The 22,445-nt window shown below is 38.9% G+C and overlaps 1 protein-coding gene across 2 annotated transcripts in view; it reads right to left on the bottom strand.

Annotated features, from left to right (window-relative positions):
• The window catches only part of AGPAT5 (1-acylglycerol-3-phosphate O-acyltransferase 5), a 61,104-nt gene that overhangs the window by 20,737 nt on the left and 17,922 nt on the right, over window positions 1-22,445 (bottom strand). For both annotated transcript variants that reach the window (XM_075049269.1, XM_075049270.1), the window contains exons 4-5: window positions 17,028-17,117; window positions 9,232-9,322 (exon numbers count right to left, since the gene is read on the bottom strand). In XM_075049269.1, the coding sequence (XP_074905370.1) occupies window positions 9,232-9,322; window positions 17,028-17,117 (181 nt within the window). The remainder of the gene's footprint in view (window positions 1-9,231; window positions 9,323-17,027; window positions 17,118-22,445) is intronic.

The following is a 22,445-nucleotide window of genomic DNA, read 5'->3' as shown; positions in this document are numbered from 1 at the left end:
CAACAGTATTTCATATCCATGTTTGCTTCAGCTGACCACTTCCACCTAAAGCATACTTAAGAACATACAAATACACTGGGCTCAAAAGTGTACTTCATTTCCAGAATTTTAATATACAATGACTTTCAAAATGAAAACAAGCAAAAAAACCCACAAACCTTCTCATGATCTGAACACAGTTCTTCCACACTTACCTGGAAGTTCTTCCAGGAAAAAAAAGCATATTATGCAAAAATTTTCACTATTTTGCTGTATGATGTGTATCTTTCTCAAAAAGAAGTGGCAGAACTAAATTGCAATTATTCCTTTCTAGCTTTATTTTTCACTGGCATATGCTTCAGTCCATTTTTAAAGAACCATCCTTTGGCGCTATTAGTTCCTGATGGAGAAATTTTTCTAAACCAAAGTATTGCGGTATTGCTTTTGATATCTTTCTTGCAAAATCAATTCAGAAGTTATTATATTATGTCCTGATTTTGTACTGAACTTCTCTCCCTTGTTGGGCAAAGCATACTCTGATCTAAATTTATGAAAGTATCTACTGAACACTGTGAGATAATGCTGGTTTCTTAACTGCTGTAACATTCTTTGAGTTGAAAATTTCGGTATCAATCATTATCTTAATTTCTTAATATTTGCTAAGAATCTCCTTGTCTGAACACAGAGATAAAAGGTTATTTACTAGCACTCCTTCTGAAGTCATTGTTCTAAGCTTTACCGGCAATAGTGATAACTGTCGATGCAAAATGTTATATGGATCATGTAAATATTTTGAAGCATAACATGGTGGTAGTGTTTTCTTAGCTTGTGAACTGGTACATCAAACAGCTAATTATGTTATGTTTCCAAATGTTTACTCTGTAAATGAAGCACTGAATATTCTAGTGTTGTGTCAGCAATGATATTAGTGTGGACATTACATTCAACACAACTCTTGTTGAGCCAAATTCCCAAACATTTTCTAAAAACACTGTCATTCCTTTCCTGCCCAACTCATCTTCCCCTTAACCAAACTATTACTGTGGGGAAGAAAAGGGAAAAACAGGCTTCAGTGAGAACTGAATCCTCTAGACAAATTAATTTAGGTATCTAAGACTATTCAGTGCTGAGTTTTTTGAATTCATGGCCAATTTTGGTGAAGATGGTCAGTGACAATCTATGAAGTGCAACTGTAGAATAAGCCTCTCTTACTCCATGTGCTAGTGCTACCAGTGAACTCTAGAAGGTTTAAGTACAAAATGAGCATGCATCTAATTAAAATCAATAAAGAAACTCCATAATCCATTATTTAGAAACACTCCAGTGCATGACAAACATGCAGCACCACCAGGAGTTCAGCACATCCTTTTAAAGAATCTGTTTTATAAAAACATTAACCACACATTCGTGCAATTACTTGATGATCTTTGCTAAAATCAACATAACAGAATTTAAACCCAAGTAGTTACAGTATAGTTACCTTGGCAAGTTGCCTACATCCAATTCACAAAACACACTGTGCTTAAACTGTTTTTAGTGTTGTGCAATACTAACTTAGGACTCTCAGTCAAAGTATTTGAGGTCATGAGATTTTATTTTAAATGCCAAAGAAAATGAACTAGACGTCTAATAATATAATACTCTACCTTAAAATGCTATGGCTTTGCTCTTCTATATTAGCTAACTTTTAAATGATAGAGACATACACAAAAAAGAAAACAATGTGAAAATTTGAAGAAATACGGTGAGCAATGGTACTTCAAATGTGATCCATTTACTAGACTATAGTAAGATGCAGACTTACTTCAGAAAGTCTGCAGAAAACTGAATGAAATAAAGTAAGGTTTTAGTTTGGCAAGTGCAAAGGCCCAAATCATTAATGTCTATAGAACTGAATTTTTCATCTAAACACAAAAGAACAAAAAACACCAAACAAAACATCATTTATCTAACTTCTAAGGTGAAGTTACATATATAATAGCTGAGTACAACTCCACGGAGAAGATCGCTCTTCCTCTTCCCTTCATCCAGGCCAAAAACTCACAGAGCTGTTCAGTGCAGGCAGGCCATCTACATTTTCAGACTTGGATTCCATTAGTCATATTTGTACTCCTGGTGTGCACACACCACATTTTACAATGAAAACAACAAAAAACCACCCAGGTCGAAATCAAGAATACGCTATGAATATTACATTAGCATTACCACATTTCAACAACAAAAGTTACATGCTCACTGAAAGTGGATGTCAGAATAAGTTTGAGGTCCCCCTCCCCCAACCCATGTTACTTGACAGTAATACAAAAACTGAAAGCAGGGTGAACAATAATTAATTGATTTCAATACCAATTAGATCTTTCTATCCTTATTTTTCCTTTTGTGTGTGTGTGTGTGCAGTAGTGATATTAGACTGAAAGCTTTGCAGTTACATGGGGTGCACCAAGTACCCAACACTGAGTACCCACCAGCCTTCTGGAACGCCCCCCCAGTGATCGAAGCCTTACTTACTGAAACCAGAGCCCAGAGTTAGACTTATAAAATGACATATGGTGGGAGAGCCCATCCATTTGTATGCTACTATTCCATCGACTTACATACATAGGACTCAGCTGATGATAGTATGAAATTGCAGGCTCTTGTAAAAAATGTCTTCTGTTACCATGAACTAAAGTACAAGAAATGCAAGGAATCCCCTCAAGAAGAGTATAACCATCCCACAGCAAAACATGAGAGACACCACACTTTGGTACACTTTATTCTGTGATGGCTATCTACAGAAATAGAAGGTAGCTTCTTGCTTTCCTAAACTTAATTTCCTAAGGACTATTTTTAATAACAGAAACCCTTTCTTCATCCTAATGGTACGTCTCTCAAATGCTACTCAAGGTCCACACCCTACTCTTTTTAAAAATTATATCCTCTTTCCACATCTCACTGTGCACTTTTACATCAAGCTTGCTTACGTAAAAGTGTGTGGAAAAAATACCACCAAAAGCTATTTTCTCTAGAGACAGTTCCAAATAACATTTATGGATATTAAGTACTTCAGATTGCTTTAAAATACAATCTAGAACCAATGCCAAGACCTAGAAGGGAAACATTTTCGATTAGCTCTGTTGAAGTACCTCTTTTTTACATGACCTGTAAAAGCAATTTCGAGATAAGCATATCCTGCACGTACAAACATCTTAGCAGAAAGCATGATACTAGTCAAGATAAACTTAGCATTAAAAAACATTTACATTTGCCACTTTTCTGCATAAAAACAAGGGAGATAATAAATGAATACCTGAAATGTTTGCTTGATTAAATGACCTCTGTTAGAAATCAAACATAAATACAAAATTCCATTAAAGCCTTTCACCAGGGAAGATTGTTTTGTCTTCATTCAGCAAAAGCAAGCCAAGTTAAATTTAACAAGCTTCTTACCCCTTTCTCTTTGACTTTTCAGAGTTAGTAACATTAGGAGTAGGAGGGTTTTGGATTATTCCTATTTATTTTCAAATTTTTAAAATGCCATTTCTTAACATTTGGATAAAGTCCATATTCTACTAAACCTAAGAAATTTGTGGTTGTTTGGAACATTATATAGGTCTAACTCCTAGAAAATGATCAGAAATCTATGCATACATATTTTGGGAACATGTAAATGGAACAAATTTTATGCCAGAAGCTGGTACAAAAAAATAGTAATCCTGTATTTTGTGGGTTTTACAGAAATTTTGTTCTATAATCCAGTACCATTAAAAAGACCCAGCCTTAAAAGATTTCCAGTTTGAAATAAATACATAAAAAAAAATTTACCACTTCTAACATTATGACAAGATTAGAGTTAAATCGCTATGAAAATATGAGTGTGACCTACATATTATAATTCTCTGGACTCAGCAACTCAAGCCCGCTGAGTGGTGTGGAAGAATTGCTGCACTTTTGAGATGCCTAAACTAATAGATCAGAGCCTAAAAGGGGTCACCAATATGTAAGTCAACTGGATGACTGCATCAGATTTTGAAGACGGGAATCACGTTAGCCGACTACTCCCGTACAATGGAAGACTAAAGGGAACTCTAAGCTCAGATTACTGACTATATACTTAAGTATTGGAAGGCAGAAGCTCAGGAGACAAGGGGCAAAACACATGCTATTGCATTCTTGGATCTTCGAGAGAGGAGAGGAAGAAATATTTAATTTTATTATCAGAATCTTACAAAATGTCATATTAGAAACACGAGTCACCAACCATACTGAAACATGGAGAAAGAGAGAGCTCATCCTGGTAGCAATTGCTGGAATCATCTCACACAGCCACCCGCTTTCCATCAGGAGAGGACAACTAGGTGTATCAGGTTCAAATCCAGCTACACGGCACATATCCCCATGGCCTTGGAAGTGGGGGGTTTCATTTGCCTCTGACAGAAATGAGAACACCTGACATATTGTCATGGTTTAAGCCCAGCTGGTAACAAAGCACCACGAAGCCGCTCGCTCACTCCTCCCCCACGGCCCCACTGGGATGAGGAGGAGAAAATATAAAGAAAGGCTCGTGGGTCGAGACAAGGACGGGGAGGGATCACTTAGCTCTCATGGTCATGGGAAGAAGACAGGCTCGATTTGGGGAAGAAACAAAATCGATTTAATTTACTACCAATCAAATCAAAACAGGGATACTGACAAGTAAAACCAAACCTTGGAACACCTTCCCCCACCCCTCCCAGGCTCAACCCCACTCCCGGTTTTCTCTCCCTCCTCCCCCTGGCGGCACAGGGGGACGGGGAATGGGGGTTGGGGTCAGTTCCTCACCCCTTGTCTCTGCCGCTCCTTCCTCCTCAGGGGGAGGACTCCTCACTCGGCCCCTGCTCCACCAGGGGGTCCCTCCCATGGGAGACAGTCCTTCACGAACTTCTCCAACATGGGTCCTTCCCATGGGCTGCAGTTCTTCACAAACTGCTCTGGCATGGGTCCCTTCCGCGGGCTGCAGTCCTCCAGGCACAGCCTGCTCCAGCGCGGGCTTTCCCACAGAGCGGCGGCCATCTTGGGGGGCATCCATCCCCCTGCTCCGGCGTGGGCTCCTCTCTCCCCGGGCTGCAGGTGGGCATCTGCTCCCCCGCTCCCCTCCCTGGGCTGGGGGGGGACAGCCTGCCGTCTGGTCTCCCCACGGGCTGCAGGGGCATCCCCTCCTCCCCCGCTCCTCCTCCCCTCCTTCCTCACTCCCCTCGGGATCTGCACAGGGGTTCCTCTCCCATTCCCATCCCCTCACTCCCGGCAGGTTTTTTCCCCTTCTGAACTCTGTTCTCCCAGAGGCGCTACCGCCGTCACTGACGGGCTCGGCCTGGGCCAGCGGCGGGTCCGACTCGGAGCCGGGGAAGCTTCTGGCAGCTTCTCTCAGGAGCCGGCCCTGCAGCCCCTGCCCCGCTACCAAAACCCCGCCACACAAACCCAAAACACGCATGGCTTCATCTGATATTCTGGCAACATTGCTTACGTGGTTTGCTGTGGCTGTGAAACCCCAGCAAATATTGCTATTTTGGCCAACAAAGATAAATACTGGATTAATTTTCTCAACTCCACAGAATTTAACTTTTTCTATGAAAAACTCCCACATTCATTCTACCACAAATAACCAAACAACTTAGTTTTAGAGAGGTAATTTTTGCTTTTGTTTGTGAATGTCAGGAAGTGTATCTTTCCTTCCCCAATGCAATCAAACAAATGTATTTTGAGTTTAAAATGCTTCCTGTTCTATCCTGGGTAAGAATCTGATCTGATTGGAATTTTCTGGCACTTGTAAAATGTGTAGAATGAGTAATCTTCAGTTTCTGAGGATATTAGCATTACCCTTAGATGACAACATTCTCAGTTCCTCACCATAAAACCAGTATTCCTGAAAGTAACCAACTTTCTGTATCTTATTGAATACAATTGTGGACACAACTTTATCGTACAATTGAGTTCACATTAATTAGAATAGAGTTTTGGTGTGTCAAATCTATTAGTGCTGAAGGCTGATACCCATGTGTCAGTCTCCAACATGAAAACCATCAATATTAATGCTCTAATTTTATTAATTTTTACCTCTAGATGTTTCTAGCATTGTTTAGTTCTAAAAAACAAAAACCTGGCAGTACATTCAACTTGAACTTGGCAAGGTAGTTAATGACATATTTGAAAGACCAGTCCATGGATTTGATTTTTTACTGTATGATATCCTTTATTTCCTTTTAAAAATAGTAAGAAAGTACATGGTCCTACTCCTTCCCAAGAAGTTTCTCTGTGCTTTGTAGCCTTCAGTTTCAACTCACTCATACCCAGATCTACGCAGACCTATTGGATCTACCCTGTGTGTTTGATTTGCCTGTGTTTCAGAAAGAGGAAAACCATCTGCTCTTGCTAGGAGTCTGATTTTGTGTAGAACACAAGTTCTATGGCAGAACAAACTGTAACATGAAGTATTATCAGTATTTTAAAAAGTTGCCTCCCTTTCAAGAGCAACCTCAATCACCTTTAAATTCTTTTGGTGTTTGATATCCTTCCATCCTATTCATAGACAGATAAGATTTGTTTATATATTTATATCAATGAGGAAAGACATAATAGTTGAAACCAGCAATGTCAAAATATTCCTTGGGATGTTAACCTAAGCCTTTTTGTTTTTTTTTTTTACATTTATTTTTGTTGAACTGGTCCTAGGGCCAATTGTAAAGAGGCAGTAACTGTGTCCAAAACGGGTGTTTACTTAAAAAGAACATTAAGATATGAGATGCAGCTCATCAGCTGGTCACACTAAAACCAGGTAATTAAGTTCAGCCCAATAATTCTGCTTAAAGCAATGAGCCTTCTCTAGAAGACAATCCAGCCCATGGAGAGTAAAAGTAAACACAAACCTTTTCATACTCCCTCTCTGCAAAACTACTAAATCATACACACACACTTATGTCAAAACCAGTATTTCAGACAGCGTGATAAACATGAGTTCTGCTTGTGCTCTAGGAATAGCTTAGTTATCTTTGGGTACAGTATCTCTGGTCCTAACATGAATTTGAAGTTTAAGTCTTCTTAATTAAACCACTTTTTCCAATATTATACTTGCACTATTTTCTCAACATAAAATTGTGCAAAAATCTAGGGAAAAAAATAATTATAAAGCTTACATTTCAAGGTATAAAGCAAAAAAATTCCCCTGCATGTCTGTAAAGCCACCACTGAAGCAGTGTGCTCTGTGACAAATATACTAAGGTGACAAGACTAAATTATCAGACTTCTTTATATCCCCACGAGGAATGAAGTGCAAATTTTAAACTGTAAGTTACAGTACGTCCTCATTTCTCTGACTGGCAGAACTACTGGGCATTACTACCTCTCCTAAAACTGTAGGAAATAAGAAGCCTCCGGGATCTTTTAGACAAGCATGCAATTGTGCGGTTCTAGCTCAGCTCAGCAGCGTCACATAACAGCCCTCGCACGCTTACAAGGAGCACGGCCAGCGCTCAACCTACACGCGACCAACCGGTGAGGCATTTGGTCACGGCTCCCGTGCTGCAGCCCCAGCACACGGCCAGCAGCCAGGACTGTGGTGGCACTGGGGCTGCTGGGTGGAAGCCGCAAGCCAGGGCCAGCACCACTGCACGGCGGCACGGTGGGACCCCAAGGAGTCATCATTATCTCCTGCCAGCGGCCACGCAGAGCACCCCGTCCTCGCAGCTCCCCGATGTACTGGTATTTGCCTTGTACTGGCATGTGCCTACTGGCTCTTAGTCACCAGAATAGTTTGGTACGCAGCTTCCAGTGTCAGCCACCCCTGCTTCTCAGCATGCTTGTATGAGGGATGCTCTAATTCAAGTGAATATCAATCTTTGCATGAACACGCAGGGGAGCAGGCTCCCATGCAGACTGCTTCCCATTCTCTCCATATAAAAAGTTGAAGAGAGACCAACAACAAGAGGATTTAGCAGTGGGGAAAAGCAGATCAAGAGGATTCTGCGCTAGAATTGGTGATGTTTCTTGTTTAATAAATACTTGTCTTGAGAGTTTTTAAAAGGAGTAACCCTTACAAAATAAAAGCAGAACAATACCAGAGAGAAAAGCACGAGAAGAAACGAACAGGTGCTGTGAAAGCACAAAAGCAGTGTTTTACTGTTTTGCAGATTGTAATTAAGAGGTTTATTGAGGTAATAATAATGACAACGAAAGGCCTTTCTTTCCCCTGAAAAAGGAGGAGAGGGGAAAAAAAACCCTGTCAAACACCCTCCTCTGAACTCTCAAAGAACCACCAACCTAAATGAAACATTTGACTTTCATTTCCAACAGGAAACTGAAGCGATGAATACATTATGACTTAAGCTCTCCTGCTCATAGACGCAAACAAATTCCATTCTTCCCAAGGAGGAGAAGAAAAGCATGTATCCTTTTAGACAAGAGCTAACAATACTTAATAGCTTGATGATATCAACAGGCTGATTCACAGACTTGTGAATTCATTTCAGTGTGTCACAGAAATGAATTTACCAGACCTATTTGTTATTCTTTACCTTCAGAGTGAATTATTTCACTTTTCGTCAACAGGAAAAAACAAAACCAGGAAACATGTTCACTGAACCATTGGACTTAAAAGTTTACGTGTATTGTGCATATGATGTGAGAAAAAATGAAAAAGCTTGGGACCCCTAGATTTCTTGCAAGCCTTTCCAAAGATGAAGTAATTCCATCTGTGGTTATAGAGACAATGCCAACAATCAAAGTGACTACAGAATAAAGTTCAGTCAAAGAAGGGTGAGACTGGAAGGTGAGAGAGGAACAAAACAAACAAGCCATGGTAGTACTAACAGTAATTAAAAATAAAGTGATGGAAGACTCTCTCTTTTAAGGCACAACAATCTGTATGCAAAATATTCTTTATATCAAGTAACAACTGTAACTGAAGTTACAACGTCAACTTAGATAGAACAGTGCCCTTATGCAGTGCAGGTAATTCTTATGTCCCTGAAGGAGCAAGAAAAGAAGTGTCCGTAAATACACAGATATAGACAGAAACTAAACAGAGCTTTCTTGAGAATTAATACTTTTGCACAATGTGAACTACATGAAATGTCTATATATAAGCTACCTCATTTTACTCTGTGGTAAGAGAAACACTGGTTTATGCTATTCTAACCCTCCAGTATCAATCAGGTAGGCTAAAGGCAGGATCATCTTCATATTATATAACATATGTTAACACCATAACAAAAGGATGATTTCAAAACTTTTTTTGCTTACCTTCCTTTTCAGCAAATGATTGACTATCTGCAATGACTTTTGGTATTTCAGGATTGTAACGAGTCCCCTCTGGAAAAATCACTAAATACATCTGTGGGATTAAAAAGAAACAAAAAAGACAAATTCTTATAATGAATGTAAGCCAGTTCCTTTTATAGAAATTATCATCACTTGATAGGTCCATATTGTATTTACTTCACACCATCGATTACTGTAAAGATCCAAAGAAAATCAGAATACTTGAGCTAAAATTTCTTAGCTCTAAGAAACTTACTGTCTGAGGTTCAAAATAACTTTCTTTGAATGTACACCACAGAAAGTTGCCCAGGTGATTTAGGAAGGGAGATAGCATGCATCAACAAAAGTGAGCAAGTCAGGAGCAGCTGACATCAACAAGAGTATTGGTTTTGTTAACTGGGATAAGAGTAGATTTTGAAAAGAGTCAAATATGTCACAGATGACCTAAATTATATTTTTTTCTTTAATACTGATCTTGCATCTAGTCTTTCCTTATACTGAAATATACATTTAATTCCATTCATAATCAGAAATACTATTAATTGAAATTACGATAGATCAGCTACCTTATGTGCCTTTATGCATCTCACTGTATTAGATATTAAATATATTATGAACTTAAGCTCATAGTTCAGCATAATTTGAACTTCAAGTCACATTCCTTTAAGCATTCATGCCTGCAAGGTTAGATTTCCCAAGTAAATTAGTTTTCTTGCCTATTCAGCAACAACTGTCTATGGGTTCTCAAATTATTACACAGGTAAAGGCTGCCTAAGTATCTGCATATCTGACTGTAAAATTATGTACCCAAATAGAAGCAGTGAAATTTGATGAATTTTCCATTTGCTTTTGAAACAGAACAGAGGTTTCCATCTCTCTTTTTTTTGCGTGTCTTACATAATCTCCTACATACAAAGTTTATGCAAAACACCACTTAAGCAGTGAAAATTTCATATTGGGAGCTCATCTGCAGAAGAAAAGTCTATGGCCAAAAGTGGTAAGTAGAGTGGAGTTGAACATGACACATTCACAGTAAAATCATGCCTAATATGCCTAGACTAACTACTTAATTTGTTGTCCTTGCAGAAATGAATCTCAAGAAATACTTGAGAGATAGTGGATTTACAAAACAGTACAAGGAGGATTATCAGGGAGTACAGGAAGACACTGACAAGTGGGAATACACATTATGAAAAGATGCAAAGTTAAATAAAAACTCAGAGACACACAGGAATATAACTTTGTGCTTCTGGCCCATGAAATATCAGTGTGTGCCGGTATTTGCACGTAATGATTGCAGAACAGCTAGAGAAAAGGCTGAATGCAGAAAGACAGGACCCAGCAAGTTAACTCTCCAGAATCACCCCACAGTGAGGAAGGTTGAAAGATGTGCTAAAATGCAGAGGAGGGAAGAAATCTAGGAACTGTGCCAACCAGTGAAGCCAGCAGGAGATCAAGAAAGAGGAGAACTGAGTACATAGCCTAGAATCTGGCAGGTGGAAAAGGAAAAAAAAGAAAAAAAAAGAATGGCAAAACCAGTGTCAGCAGAGTGGAGTAAAGAGAGCTAGAGGAAAGGCTGTACTTGTCATGGCACGTTTGGGGAGGAGGAGAACTGGCAGATTGCAGAGGCAGGTGAAGTCCAAGAATATTCAAGGACCAGCAGAAACCCAAGATGTATACAGATTTGGTGGGGAAAGAACAAAAGAAAATGTGTTTAAGAGGCAAAGTGCTTACTTTTTTATAACATGACACTAGCATAAGCACAGGCACAAGTACAGAATCCTTAGACCCAGCTGCAGTCCACACTTCCCCCAGTCACGTATACATTTCATCTATAAAGTACACTGTTGAGATATTTAAATGACTAAGTAAAACTTTCAGCGTTAGCTGGAAAGGACATAATATTCAAATCCAGATGCATTTTTTTTCTTTTCATAAATATGCTTATTTCAAATAACATTATTTGGATCCTTAAAATAGCACTTCAAGATGAGGTTACTACCCGCTCCCCTCCTTCCCCTCATGAAAGAAAGACTGAATGCTCAGCTCCAAAGGGTAATACAGTGGCTGTAACACGTAATCATTGACAGAGTAAAGAAAGTGAAGCACACAAGACAGGAATACTATTCTTGGTACTGAGGTCAGCACTTAAAAGCACGCAACAACATTACCAGTCTTCAAAGCAGATAATCAGCCACCAAAAGCTGATTACACAACAGAGAATAGGATCTACTTACTCCAGTCCTATGTGTGTAATACAATGCAGGGCTTGAAATTATATTTTAATTATTCTTGTAAACCTCTAAAACACAGGCTGCCCAACAGGTGTGCTGACCAGAATCTGAGTATTTGTATACCAACAAGACACAGAAGTGGCCTTTGCTTTAAATTCAGCATATATAAACCTAATATGTAGCTCATTAGGACTACCTTCCCTGAGTAAAATTCATGAATGTAAATAGATGTCCTACTTACGCTCACGTAAAGTCCTGCACAAGACAAAGATATTCTGCCAGTGCAATTCAGCCTACCAAATCTGCTTGTATGATTGGCTTTTCTCTTCTCCCACCATAGGCAGCAGAAGCTAAATCCTTAAGCACTATTTCCAAAGATTGTAAGAACTACAAATCTGTAAGATTTTAATAACTAAATAAGCTCTCCTGAACTTGGATTAAGAACTGTTGAGTTGAAGAAGCATTTTAATTGCCTCGAAATACTAGCTGCAGCTAAGGCAATTTTTTATACAGGATTTTTCATTTAGGGCAATTAGCTACATAAAAGTTAGGCACTTTATCGCGGTGACTGCAAAATACAGCTCTTGTGTTCAAAATGGCATAGAAAATTTTGCATTACCATAGTCCCTGATTCATTGATACACCAATTTTAACCCAAGCAGAGTAGGTCCCTATGTTCAGTTACATGGTACTTTAATGCCTGTTTCTGTGTAATGGGTAAGTGTCAATACACTCACTATCCCTCGTCCATTTGAAAGTTTCAAGGAGTGGATCAGGATTCATTTAGTAGAACCCTACTGATTCTTGTTGGAGCCAGAAAACCAGAAAAGAGGCAGGAGTTATCCACAGAGTCCCCCGCATAATGTCGGTGGACTTGCCACAATCCACAGATAAAATGCATGGATGATGATAACTGCTTTCACTTGAATAGCAACTCTATCCGTTTCCCCAGCATAGTCAAGGTCTCCCGGGCAAAAAGAAATAGCAATGGCACCAAGAGGGGCCGTGCTTCCAGAGTGGGGAGCAGGGCAGCTGAGGAAGTCCCTGAGATAGATCAGAGTGCCACAGAAGGCGCTGGTACGGGTGGAGCAGGGGAAAGGGGCATGAAGCAATGCAAGTCCCTGGAGTACAGAACAAAGTCAGCCCAGATACCATAAACATACAGCGAGAAGAGGCAATAAAGAGAAGAACTGGCTGAGGACAGGGCTTTGGAGGGTGTCCTGGAGAGAGTAGCTGCCACTCTGTAGAAGAACACAGGGCATCAAGAAGTGGTCACTACCGACTAACGGTATCTTGAATTTACTGTGCTGTTCCCAGGTGGGTGACAAGGGGAAAACAAGTATTTTTATTTACAAAGTTCAAAATTATATTAAACAACACATTTCCTTAGTTTTACTATTACTGTTACTGCATCCTGATAAGTAGACAGATTCATATCTGAATCCATTTAGACCACTGCCTAGAAGATATGCTTCTGGTGACTTAGATGAGAAACATTAACACTCAGATCAATAACTGAAAAAGATATGGTACGAGAAAGCATATCTGGTATAATTGGAATGAAATACAAAAGGTGATGTGAGGAAAGCAGGCAAGGACATCCAGGATTTACAAAGAAGTTGTCAGGGATTTGCAAATTAGCAACTACATGACAAAATAATTACATTAAGCCTTACAGCAGTTGTATTAATGTATCCGTCCCCTCCGGGTTTTTACCATTTGATTGGCACTGCTTCACATAACAAAGATTTATTCTGTGACTGAATGAATGGCAAAACCAAAACACATAGAAACCAGCTAAATATTGGCTGTAGTGGGTGAAATCCCCCATCTCAGAATGCAGATTTCCTACTCTCAATGCATGATAAAAAGAAATGTAAGTTATATTTTCAGTTAGCAGACTGAATAGTTTGCAGTTCAGAAGAGTTAACTTTCTAAATCTATTTCTTTCTTGTTTCTTTCTAAAACAAGCAGACTGAGTATATCAAGTGCCAGCTGGATATATTGTTACATTGAGAAATGCATTTATCTTGTTATGGCTTACATTTAAACAACATTAACACAAAAGAGTCCTTCAAACTGTGTGACAGCCTCTGCTCTCACAATAAGACATAAGTTTGCATTTTGTTAACAATCAGCAAGATTTTATGGAATTTTAAACAAAATCACATTGTTTCAAGTGAGTTTTGCCAACAAAATGCCCAATAATGAACCATTTGAATGTGTACTTCAATGACAGTTTGAGAACCAAAGTAATTTCCAGAATTAAATAAGAAATTTTTTTAGTTCAAAATCCCCAGTAGGAAACACAGGTGCAACAGCATTTCGGTCTAGCATCAGAGTTTTGTACACATCTAATATTGCTGCACTGTATCTAGGAAGAAAGGTGGACCAACTGTGAACAGCAGGGCAGGAAAAGGGGCTGTTTAAGGCAGGCAGGTAGAAGTTGTTAAGACAAGGCGAGCAAGGAGCATAACGCAGTCCACTGTCCCTACACAAAATGAGGCATACCAGATCACTAATCCAGTTCCACTGTGACTATATGAGAGGCCAAGAGGCAGCCTTATTTATCCTGTCCACGTTCCACCACCAGTTTATTAAAAAAAAAAAAAAAAGAAAAAAAAAGAACTCCAGTAAAACAGTAAAGGGCTTGCTACACTAACGAGAACAGAAGCCTGGTTCTGCCTTCCTACACGTCTTCAGTTTCTTAATGGGAACAGCAATGGCTCCAAGCAGACTGAACATTAATCATTTGGATTCTTTTGTTTAAACTGTATGTGGAGAGAAACTGTAAATAACAAAGTGACCCTTAACACAGATTCCCGTCCATCTCCTCTCTATTAGCATATAATTCTTTCCTTAGCAGCTGAAAGGCATGCCTTTCTCTAATGCTACATTAAAAAAAGAACTCCACCACGTACAAGCAGAATGACTAAGCAACAACAGCTGCTCACTAAACTGAGGAAAAGCCCACCCTGAGCTGTAGCATCCAGTGCATAAATTTTAATAAAAATTCCAGAGTAGTAAGTTAATTATTTTTGCAGGAAGCTGATGAGTTCAGGGCGTTCTTGCTTTACTGATTAAAATGTTTTCATTTTAAAAGCAATATGGTTGCTTGTGAATGTCACCCTAAGTTGCAGAACTGCAAAGTTCCTTCATGAATAATGTAATAAGGACACAGGTTATCACGTTCTTCTCCCAGTAGTAATTATAGGTTAAAGGCCATTTACAGCATCTACATTTAAATTCTCAGATAAAGTGGATTATAGAAAGTTTAGTCTTCCTTCAAATGACAACTCAATGGTCTGTGTCTTTTATCCCAGCAGATGCAAACATTTGTCTCAGTAAATAGGCTTTTGACAGCTTTGGTTTTGTGAAACTTAAGTGTCACTCCCTATATGGTTTGACTGAAAGAGATTTAAAACAGAATGCATTTCTGCAGCAGTTATGCTTATTTCTCTTCTGTAATGCTACCCCAGATAATACAAGGAAAATGGTAACAACTGCCTGGTAAGCATGTCCAGGTTCTATGCCCATTTCCAACACCACTGAACTTCCAGACAGCCAAATTACATCAAAACCCAAACATACCCAAGTGGTCCCAAATTCATTTGGCATTAGCTTAGATAGGTTAGGTATAGGCTTTCAATCCACACACAACTGAGGAGGGAGAAAAAAGATGATTCCAGAAGAAAAGCCTTCTGGATTTATTTCATTTATTAATCACATGTAGACATCCACCACGGAAAGCAGAACCCACAGCGGATATAGCTTTAAATAAAAGCTTTATGCTTAAACCTCCCTTGACATTCCAGTTGGGCTAAAGTCACACACTAGCCTGTCCAGACAATTTATAGCTCTGCAGCAACACTGAACATCATTTGCAGGTTTCCAAAGACATATGGAATTAGATGAGTTTCTAGGCACATCCTCCTAAGACTGTATTAAAAAAAAATCCACATTTCTATACAGGAGACTAATTTAACGCAGAGTTCAAATCAAGACTCTTATCACAATCAAAACCTTATTATTAGAACACACCCCTGCACTTTAGGGGGTGCATAAGGAAGCCAGAAAGCCAGACTCAACCAGAAGCTGCCTCTTTGGCTAGCAAGAAATCCATGGGCCTATGCAGGAAAACACCCTGCTAAGATATTTCATCCAGATGAACTAAAGCAAACTCAACCAGCACTCTGCAGGGGGAGCAATTGCTTAGGGGGATGACTACAAATACGTTTCATACATCCTGCAATTTGTCTTTGCTTATGCCATTACACTGTAAGTTTTACAGAAAGTAGAATCTCTGCCACAGACATACAGAAAATAACCTGACACAACACAACCTTTTCACATCCCAGGACCATCCCTGGTAATGCGAGCACAAGTTACCACTATTGAATACAACCATCTTCTCCATGTGGACATCATTAGATTAGACACTGGACAGCAAAAGTGTAGTTGTCATAATGTATTTCTGGCCTTTGTAACTTACATGCTAAAACCTGGAAATAGATCCACTTTCTTATCTTAATTAAAAACAAAAAAAACCCTGTTCATGCTAAATCTTAGTTCAAGACAAAATGAGTTCGAGCACTGTCTTAAACAGGGACACTTTACTCATTTAAGCCTCTCAGCAAGTGTACGGCCAGTTTACTTTTTCAACACAGACACATGCACAAACATAAACACGCTATCTCCAAAAAAAAGAAAAAAACCCCAAACCTATTATGAAGGTCAAAACAACCTATGCACTCCTTTTACCCAAGCCTCAGCTTATAGAAGTTTTGCCACTTAGTATTTGGAGTGGCAAGTCCTAATCACATCATTTTAAATAAAATGAAAGTGTAACTGTTCTATATCAAGGCTTGCTGAGCTGGTTTTCTTAAGTCTAGCCAAAAAGGCAGAAAGCATTTTAATGCACAGTAAGTAATGGAAGCGAAGCACAGTGATTCTAACCACTGAGCCACAAACCATACAGGGAGTCATGAGAAAAGTCACTTGGCACTAACAATCATTCTTCAAATAGAAAATTATCAAGAGTTCAGGGTTTTTTTGTTTTATTTTCTCCTCCAGGAGTAGCAGACAAAGTCACTCAGCTCTAAGATGTCACTGCCATTAAAAATGACTGATCATTGGGATGACTAATTAAGATTCGGTTAGAATGGTTCTTGACTTTCAGAAGTCAAGAATACCAGTCTTTGGCAAGCATACAGTAGTCAAAATGTTGTCTTTTGAAACACAGGGAACACTAGCAGTTGTTTCTCAAGGAAGGTGCTATAGCTCATGCTCTAAGATTTAGTCCAGATCCCCCCTGCCCTCTACAGACAGAATCATGAAGTTCATTCATAAATGCCTAGTCAATTTTCCTAAGTTTAATTAGAGGTATCACTCTAATCACAGAAAGTAACCGTAAAAATGCAGACGGAAAACAAACCCATGATTACTGTCTTGTAGTTTGTAGGTATCAGGCATGGCTCATTTCTCCAGTAAGCCTTTGTCATTAAAAAAGTCAAAGAACTGAGGAGAAGGAAAGTATAATCTTACCGGAGTCTCAGCTTTCATCTGGGCCCGCAACTTTTCTCTCATCTCTTTTTCATTGAATTTGGCACTTCTTTTTACATAGACTCCTCCGTGCTAACAGAGGAAAAAAAAAAGTATTAAATATTTAAGTAGTTTAATGTGGAATAGTTGACAGAAGAACAAACAAGACAAAAATGACAAGTCACCTTTATGACTCATGCTGCAAATTGCCCATAAGACGTTTTCTCCTAAGAAGAAAGCACCTGAAATTGATTTTACATTTGCATGTACTTAAGTTCACAAAATCTGTTTAAATAAAGATAAGATCTAAAAAAAAGAAAGCATAAGACACTTGAAGTGTCTTGTTTAAAGGTGTTAAATAATTAACTGGAAGATGGCATTGGAACACGCCCCAGGGATCTCTCTATTCCTGACAACATTGACAAGCAGCTCAACTTGTACATCAAGGGAAAATCACACAACTGAAATTATTCACGTACAAATACTTATAGGTCAATGTTTTCAATTTTATGTGCCTGCTCTTAAATAGTGGCTAATGCAAATACTGGAATTACAAGTATCGTACCTCTACATACAAAATTTATAAATAGCACAAAAGTAACTACCATAGGTCTTGAAAACTTCCATGCACCTTATTAGAGAATCAAACTTTTAATAAAGAAGTTATATACTGAGATAATAATTGAATAAGTAACACAAAATCTTTAGAAGACAAAGGATTTTTACTGAAAACCATTATAAAAAGACCATTTTCTGGATAAGATTCATTTTATAACTTGTTCCACACAATTTGTCACAAAATGTCCATGAAAGGACTATGGTAAAGTACAGACAAAGAAAGAAGGTTATAAAGAAACAAAATTTGCCTCATCATTTCCTTCTTCCATCACTTTGTTTTATCTACAGCGTAGCTACAAGGGGTTGTAACCAAATATGCTCCAAAATGAACTACTGATACAATGAATTCTGGGAAGGAAAAAAAAAAGCTTCCAAATAACAGAATTTTATTTTTAAGGTACACTGTTTTTATGGGGTTTCTAACTGATTCTCTAACTTGGTAATACTCTTTTCTGCCCACCTTGACTCTTGGCATTAGAATTTGGCAGATAATTTCTGTCTACTTATGGTTTTACATGCTCTTAACAGAAAGGTGACAGTAAGATTAAAACTACTAAGAGATGAACCTCATTCAAATGTCTTATCTCAGGAAAAGATAGAGTACGTTGTAGAAACAGGGGTGGTGGTGTATGTGCAGGGAGTTATTATTTTATTTGCATGGCATGGACAGGAATAAAGTTTGAGGGGTTAGGACGAGGCAGGCAGAAGAGGCAGTTATGAAAAGTGCTTTCAGCCTTTCCTTTTTGTAGCATGGACAGTTGGCCACGCAGCTGCATAGCTAGTGGTATTTGACATGACTTTTAAGTTGTTCTCCAAAAGCTGCAGTGAAAAGGAACAGAAAGTCAATGGTACATTAACTCCATATTAAATATTCTGTCTTAACATTATTGTCTGTGGTTCCCTTCCAAGGTGAAGTAGCCAGCTGAAACACTCAGCTGTGCTGCTCTGGCTGGCAGGGGACCAAAACCAAGAACAGAATTCCCCAGTCCACTGAGCTTGGCCTTTAGCAGGCTGGAGCATCGTATCAGCACCATCCCACAAGCAGTTTACCAGTCCTGGACAGATAATGGCATGAACAGAAAAATGTTCCACCAGCTGTGCAGCAAACAGAGCAACGTTATCTACACACTCCACATTTAAGACCGTTTTTAAGATCTGACACCATTAAAGGGAAGTAGAAGTCTTATTCTGTACAGTGACACCACAACAACCGCTTTCAGGAAGGGCAAACTCAGTTTGGTGTGAGAAATAACACATACAAGACTTCCATGTAATTGGTAAATCATCATTCTGTGTGGACTCAGCTAGGTCAAGCTTTGATAAATGAGGGAAGGCTGGAATCAAAGTCTTCCCTTATTTGTCAAATTACTAACCAGCTGCAGTAAACTAGGAAAATACTGAACCCCCTTTTCGTTGTTTAACTTGTGAACCTGGAAAAATCAAGTTACTACTGCACGGTTTGCTTAGGGACACCACAACACCAAAGACAGGTTTGGTGTCCTCACCTCAGACTTTTTAATGCTCAGGAACAGATTTGTACTTCTCAAGTAAATACAAGTATACAGCCATGTAACGTAAGAACAGACGAATTACGTATTCTAAGACCATCATTCACTGCATACACCCCAACTACATAAATGTGTCAGCTCCCCTGTGGTGCAGGGTTACAAAGCTAAAGAGAGGCAAGATGCCACACTAGCTAAATATTTGGCTAACATTCAGTAACAACCAAAAGGGTGAACAAGCTGATGCTGAATAACAGAAAAGACAAAGACATACTTCCCATGTTAAAAAGTCAAGCAAACTCTGGGATACCAAAATATTTATCAAAATTACACCCCAACCTCACCAGGTGGTATAAGATGAATAGGAGGTAGCTGCATTTTGGTGGAGAAGATAGGGCAAAAAAAAAAATTCAGATCCACCCCAAAATAATAAAGCCAGTTTTATGAAAAGAAATACCTCTACCTAATAAATCAAACCTGGAACATAACAGGTTAATTTAAGTGGTTCTTTTCTTTTCTTGCTATTAGATAGCTGCCTCTGAAGAAGAATGCTAGTTATGCAATTGTATATAGCTCAAATTCCCCAATTTGTATTGCATTTCCTTTTCAGTAAGAGATCAAATATATGAATGCTTTTCAAAACAGATTTCTGGAAGTACTGTTTTTAAGGTTATAATTTTTTTCCGCTGTACTTTAAAAGCCCTCTCTCAGTCAACAATGGATTATGTTTACAAATATACTTCCTTTGTGCCTGAATTTTGCTCTCCTGGACATCCAGACCACGTTTATTTCCAAACAGGATGTTTACCTGAGGTAGGGAATATGAATTCCGTGAGCATGGCGTAATTACGTGGCTCTGGAAACTTTTAGTGGAGTGTAAGTGACATCACTGACAGAACATCAACAGGAAGGGCAGGAAGTGTTTTATGTTTTTGCACTGTTTGGTGTGATAAAAACAATAAAAATACCTATTAGCTTGCACTGCAGTCCTGCTGCATCCCGTCTCAGTCATTTAAACACACACACACACATCACCACTGTTAGTAAGATGCCTTTCATTTGTGTCACTGAATTAAATATATATATATAAAAAAATATATATAATCGTCCCCCACTAAATATTTTAGAAGTTTTATGCTTTGAGGAATTCAAAGCTGAACAGATTTTATTTAATATATATGTTTTGATTAAAAATGTAGGCTACATTCAGATTAATTTCCACAGGAACCTTCTTTTAACAGTCAATATAGCAGTCAGGAAACTGAGCACCGGATATTCCAGATAGCAATAGTAATTTTCCAAAATCTTGAAAAAAATCATTTCTGGACACCTCGTGATAGCGGATGGAATATATATCCTGTCTGTATTTTAATTAAAGCAGACTTAAATCACCACCAATGTAATGACTACAGGCAAGGACAAAGAGTAAAATATTCCCATGAGACAGACCGGTCACTTTAGTGGAAGAAAAATGTAGAGAACCAGAGTCATTAGTGGGGACAAGCATTAGACAACAGACAAGTCCATTTTCTCCCAATGGATACCATCAGTGAGGTATGACAGGGTGTGACAGTCCGTATTTATTTAGGGGACTAGGACAGCAAACCCACCAATAAAAAGAAACTGAACAGTTTTCTTATTTTCTCAGCAGCATATTCTTTTCTAAAAATAGCGATTTTAGGAGAAAGGATGGCAACCACCCATGCTCCAGCCTAGATTTATAGCCTACTCACTAAGGCACTCATGCAGAAGCCAACAAACATTTTCCACCATCAAGCCAAAAACATCGTACCTGGATTTCCCAATATCTCGGGGGACACTCTAGCCTCTTACACACTGAACAGACAGCAGGAACCTCAACCACTACCTGTGCTCTAAGATAAAATGGTGAGATAGTTCACACACCTGAGCAATGGGCACCTTTTGTGACATGATCCAAGACTCTGAACCTCTGTTCCAATTAGGTGCCTACACCCAAGCTAGAAGGCAACATCTGATTGCTGGGAAAGGCCACTGTTTAAAGGCATTTCCTATTCTTCAGCATATTAATTAGGCGGTTCATAGATCTGTACCTCCCCTCATGCAATGCCCTCTAAACCCAATCCAACTTACATTAGCTTCTTGAAGGCAAAGTTTCAGTGTCAACGGCCACACAAGGGCTATTCTGCCTCCTCCCCTCTTCCCACCCATGGCCATATACTCAAAACTTTCCTCCTTTCGCTGGTTCTAGCAATCAACTGATCTGACTTGACTTATGGATGCAAGAGCGCAAGCGGTGAGAGACAGAGGAATGTGCAGCCAAGGATGAGGGAGAGAGTAAAGCCTCCTATTTGGACTTATGTCTGTAGTTGCCTACTCTTCATATATTCCTTTACAAACTAATATATAGTTCAAATCATACCCAGTTTAGTATTTCTCTTAATAACCCCCACCCTCTGGGACAGGGCTGACAGCCAATTCAATCAAACTGCCTAATTCCATTACAAATATTTTTCTAAGTGTTTTTTGCTTTTCTTTGCCTGGGTGGCAGAGGTGAGGGGCAGAAAGCAGATTAATGTTCAGGGAACAGGTAAAAATCAAAGACAGAAGCCAAAGGAGAAAAATCTTATTGAACAGGCATTTTGGAAGAGTTACCTAAAACTTAATCCATTTCTATTCTAACAACTAAGCACCCATCTACATCCTGAGATAAATACTGTGAAGACATTTCTGATCACCTAGCAAAACATACCAATACTTCCCAGAACAGCTCCCTCTACATTTTATTTCATTTGTATATAGAAACAGTCCTGCTTTCAGAAAAAGCAAAGAACAGACATGACAAATTCAGAGAGATTTTTAGGGCAGTAAAGCCATCGACACTGCTCTCCACCATTTTTGATTAAAGATCACATCCACTCAGTATATTGGCTGTACAGTGACCATGGCCCACTGTTCCTTCAGTAACTGTGTAATTTTGAGTCACATCAGGTTGAGCTCTCAAACTAAAAGGAACAACAGAAGCATTATGAAGGAAGAGGGGAAAGTAAAACGTAGTAATAGGAATCCTGTTAGACTCAGGTTTTTGCTTAACTGAAGTCCAAAGCAAAACCATCAACACTTTCATGGAGGCTGGGATCTGCTTTTCCTCCACACTATACTAAGGTCCAATTTTCCTCTTTTATATTGTGCTAAAAGCAAACAACTGAAAAATAAGTAAGTACACGGCAGCAATGTCAATTTATTCCCAATTTACAGCATGATAAAAACCCCCATATATAGAAAAAAAAGTCTGTTTACACCTACTGCTAAGTGGGTT

Source organism: Buteo buteo, chromosome 17 (assembly GCF_964188355.1).
Source record: "Buteo buteo chromosome 17, bButBut1.hap1.1, whole genome shotgun sequence".
NCBI lineage: Eukaryota > Metazoa > Chordata > Aves > Accipitriformes > Accipitridae > Buteo > Buteo buteo.
Note: the sequence above shows the minus strand (reverse complement) of the source record. Positions and strands in the feature narration are given on the sequence as shown.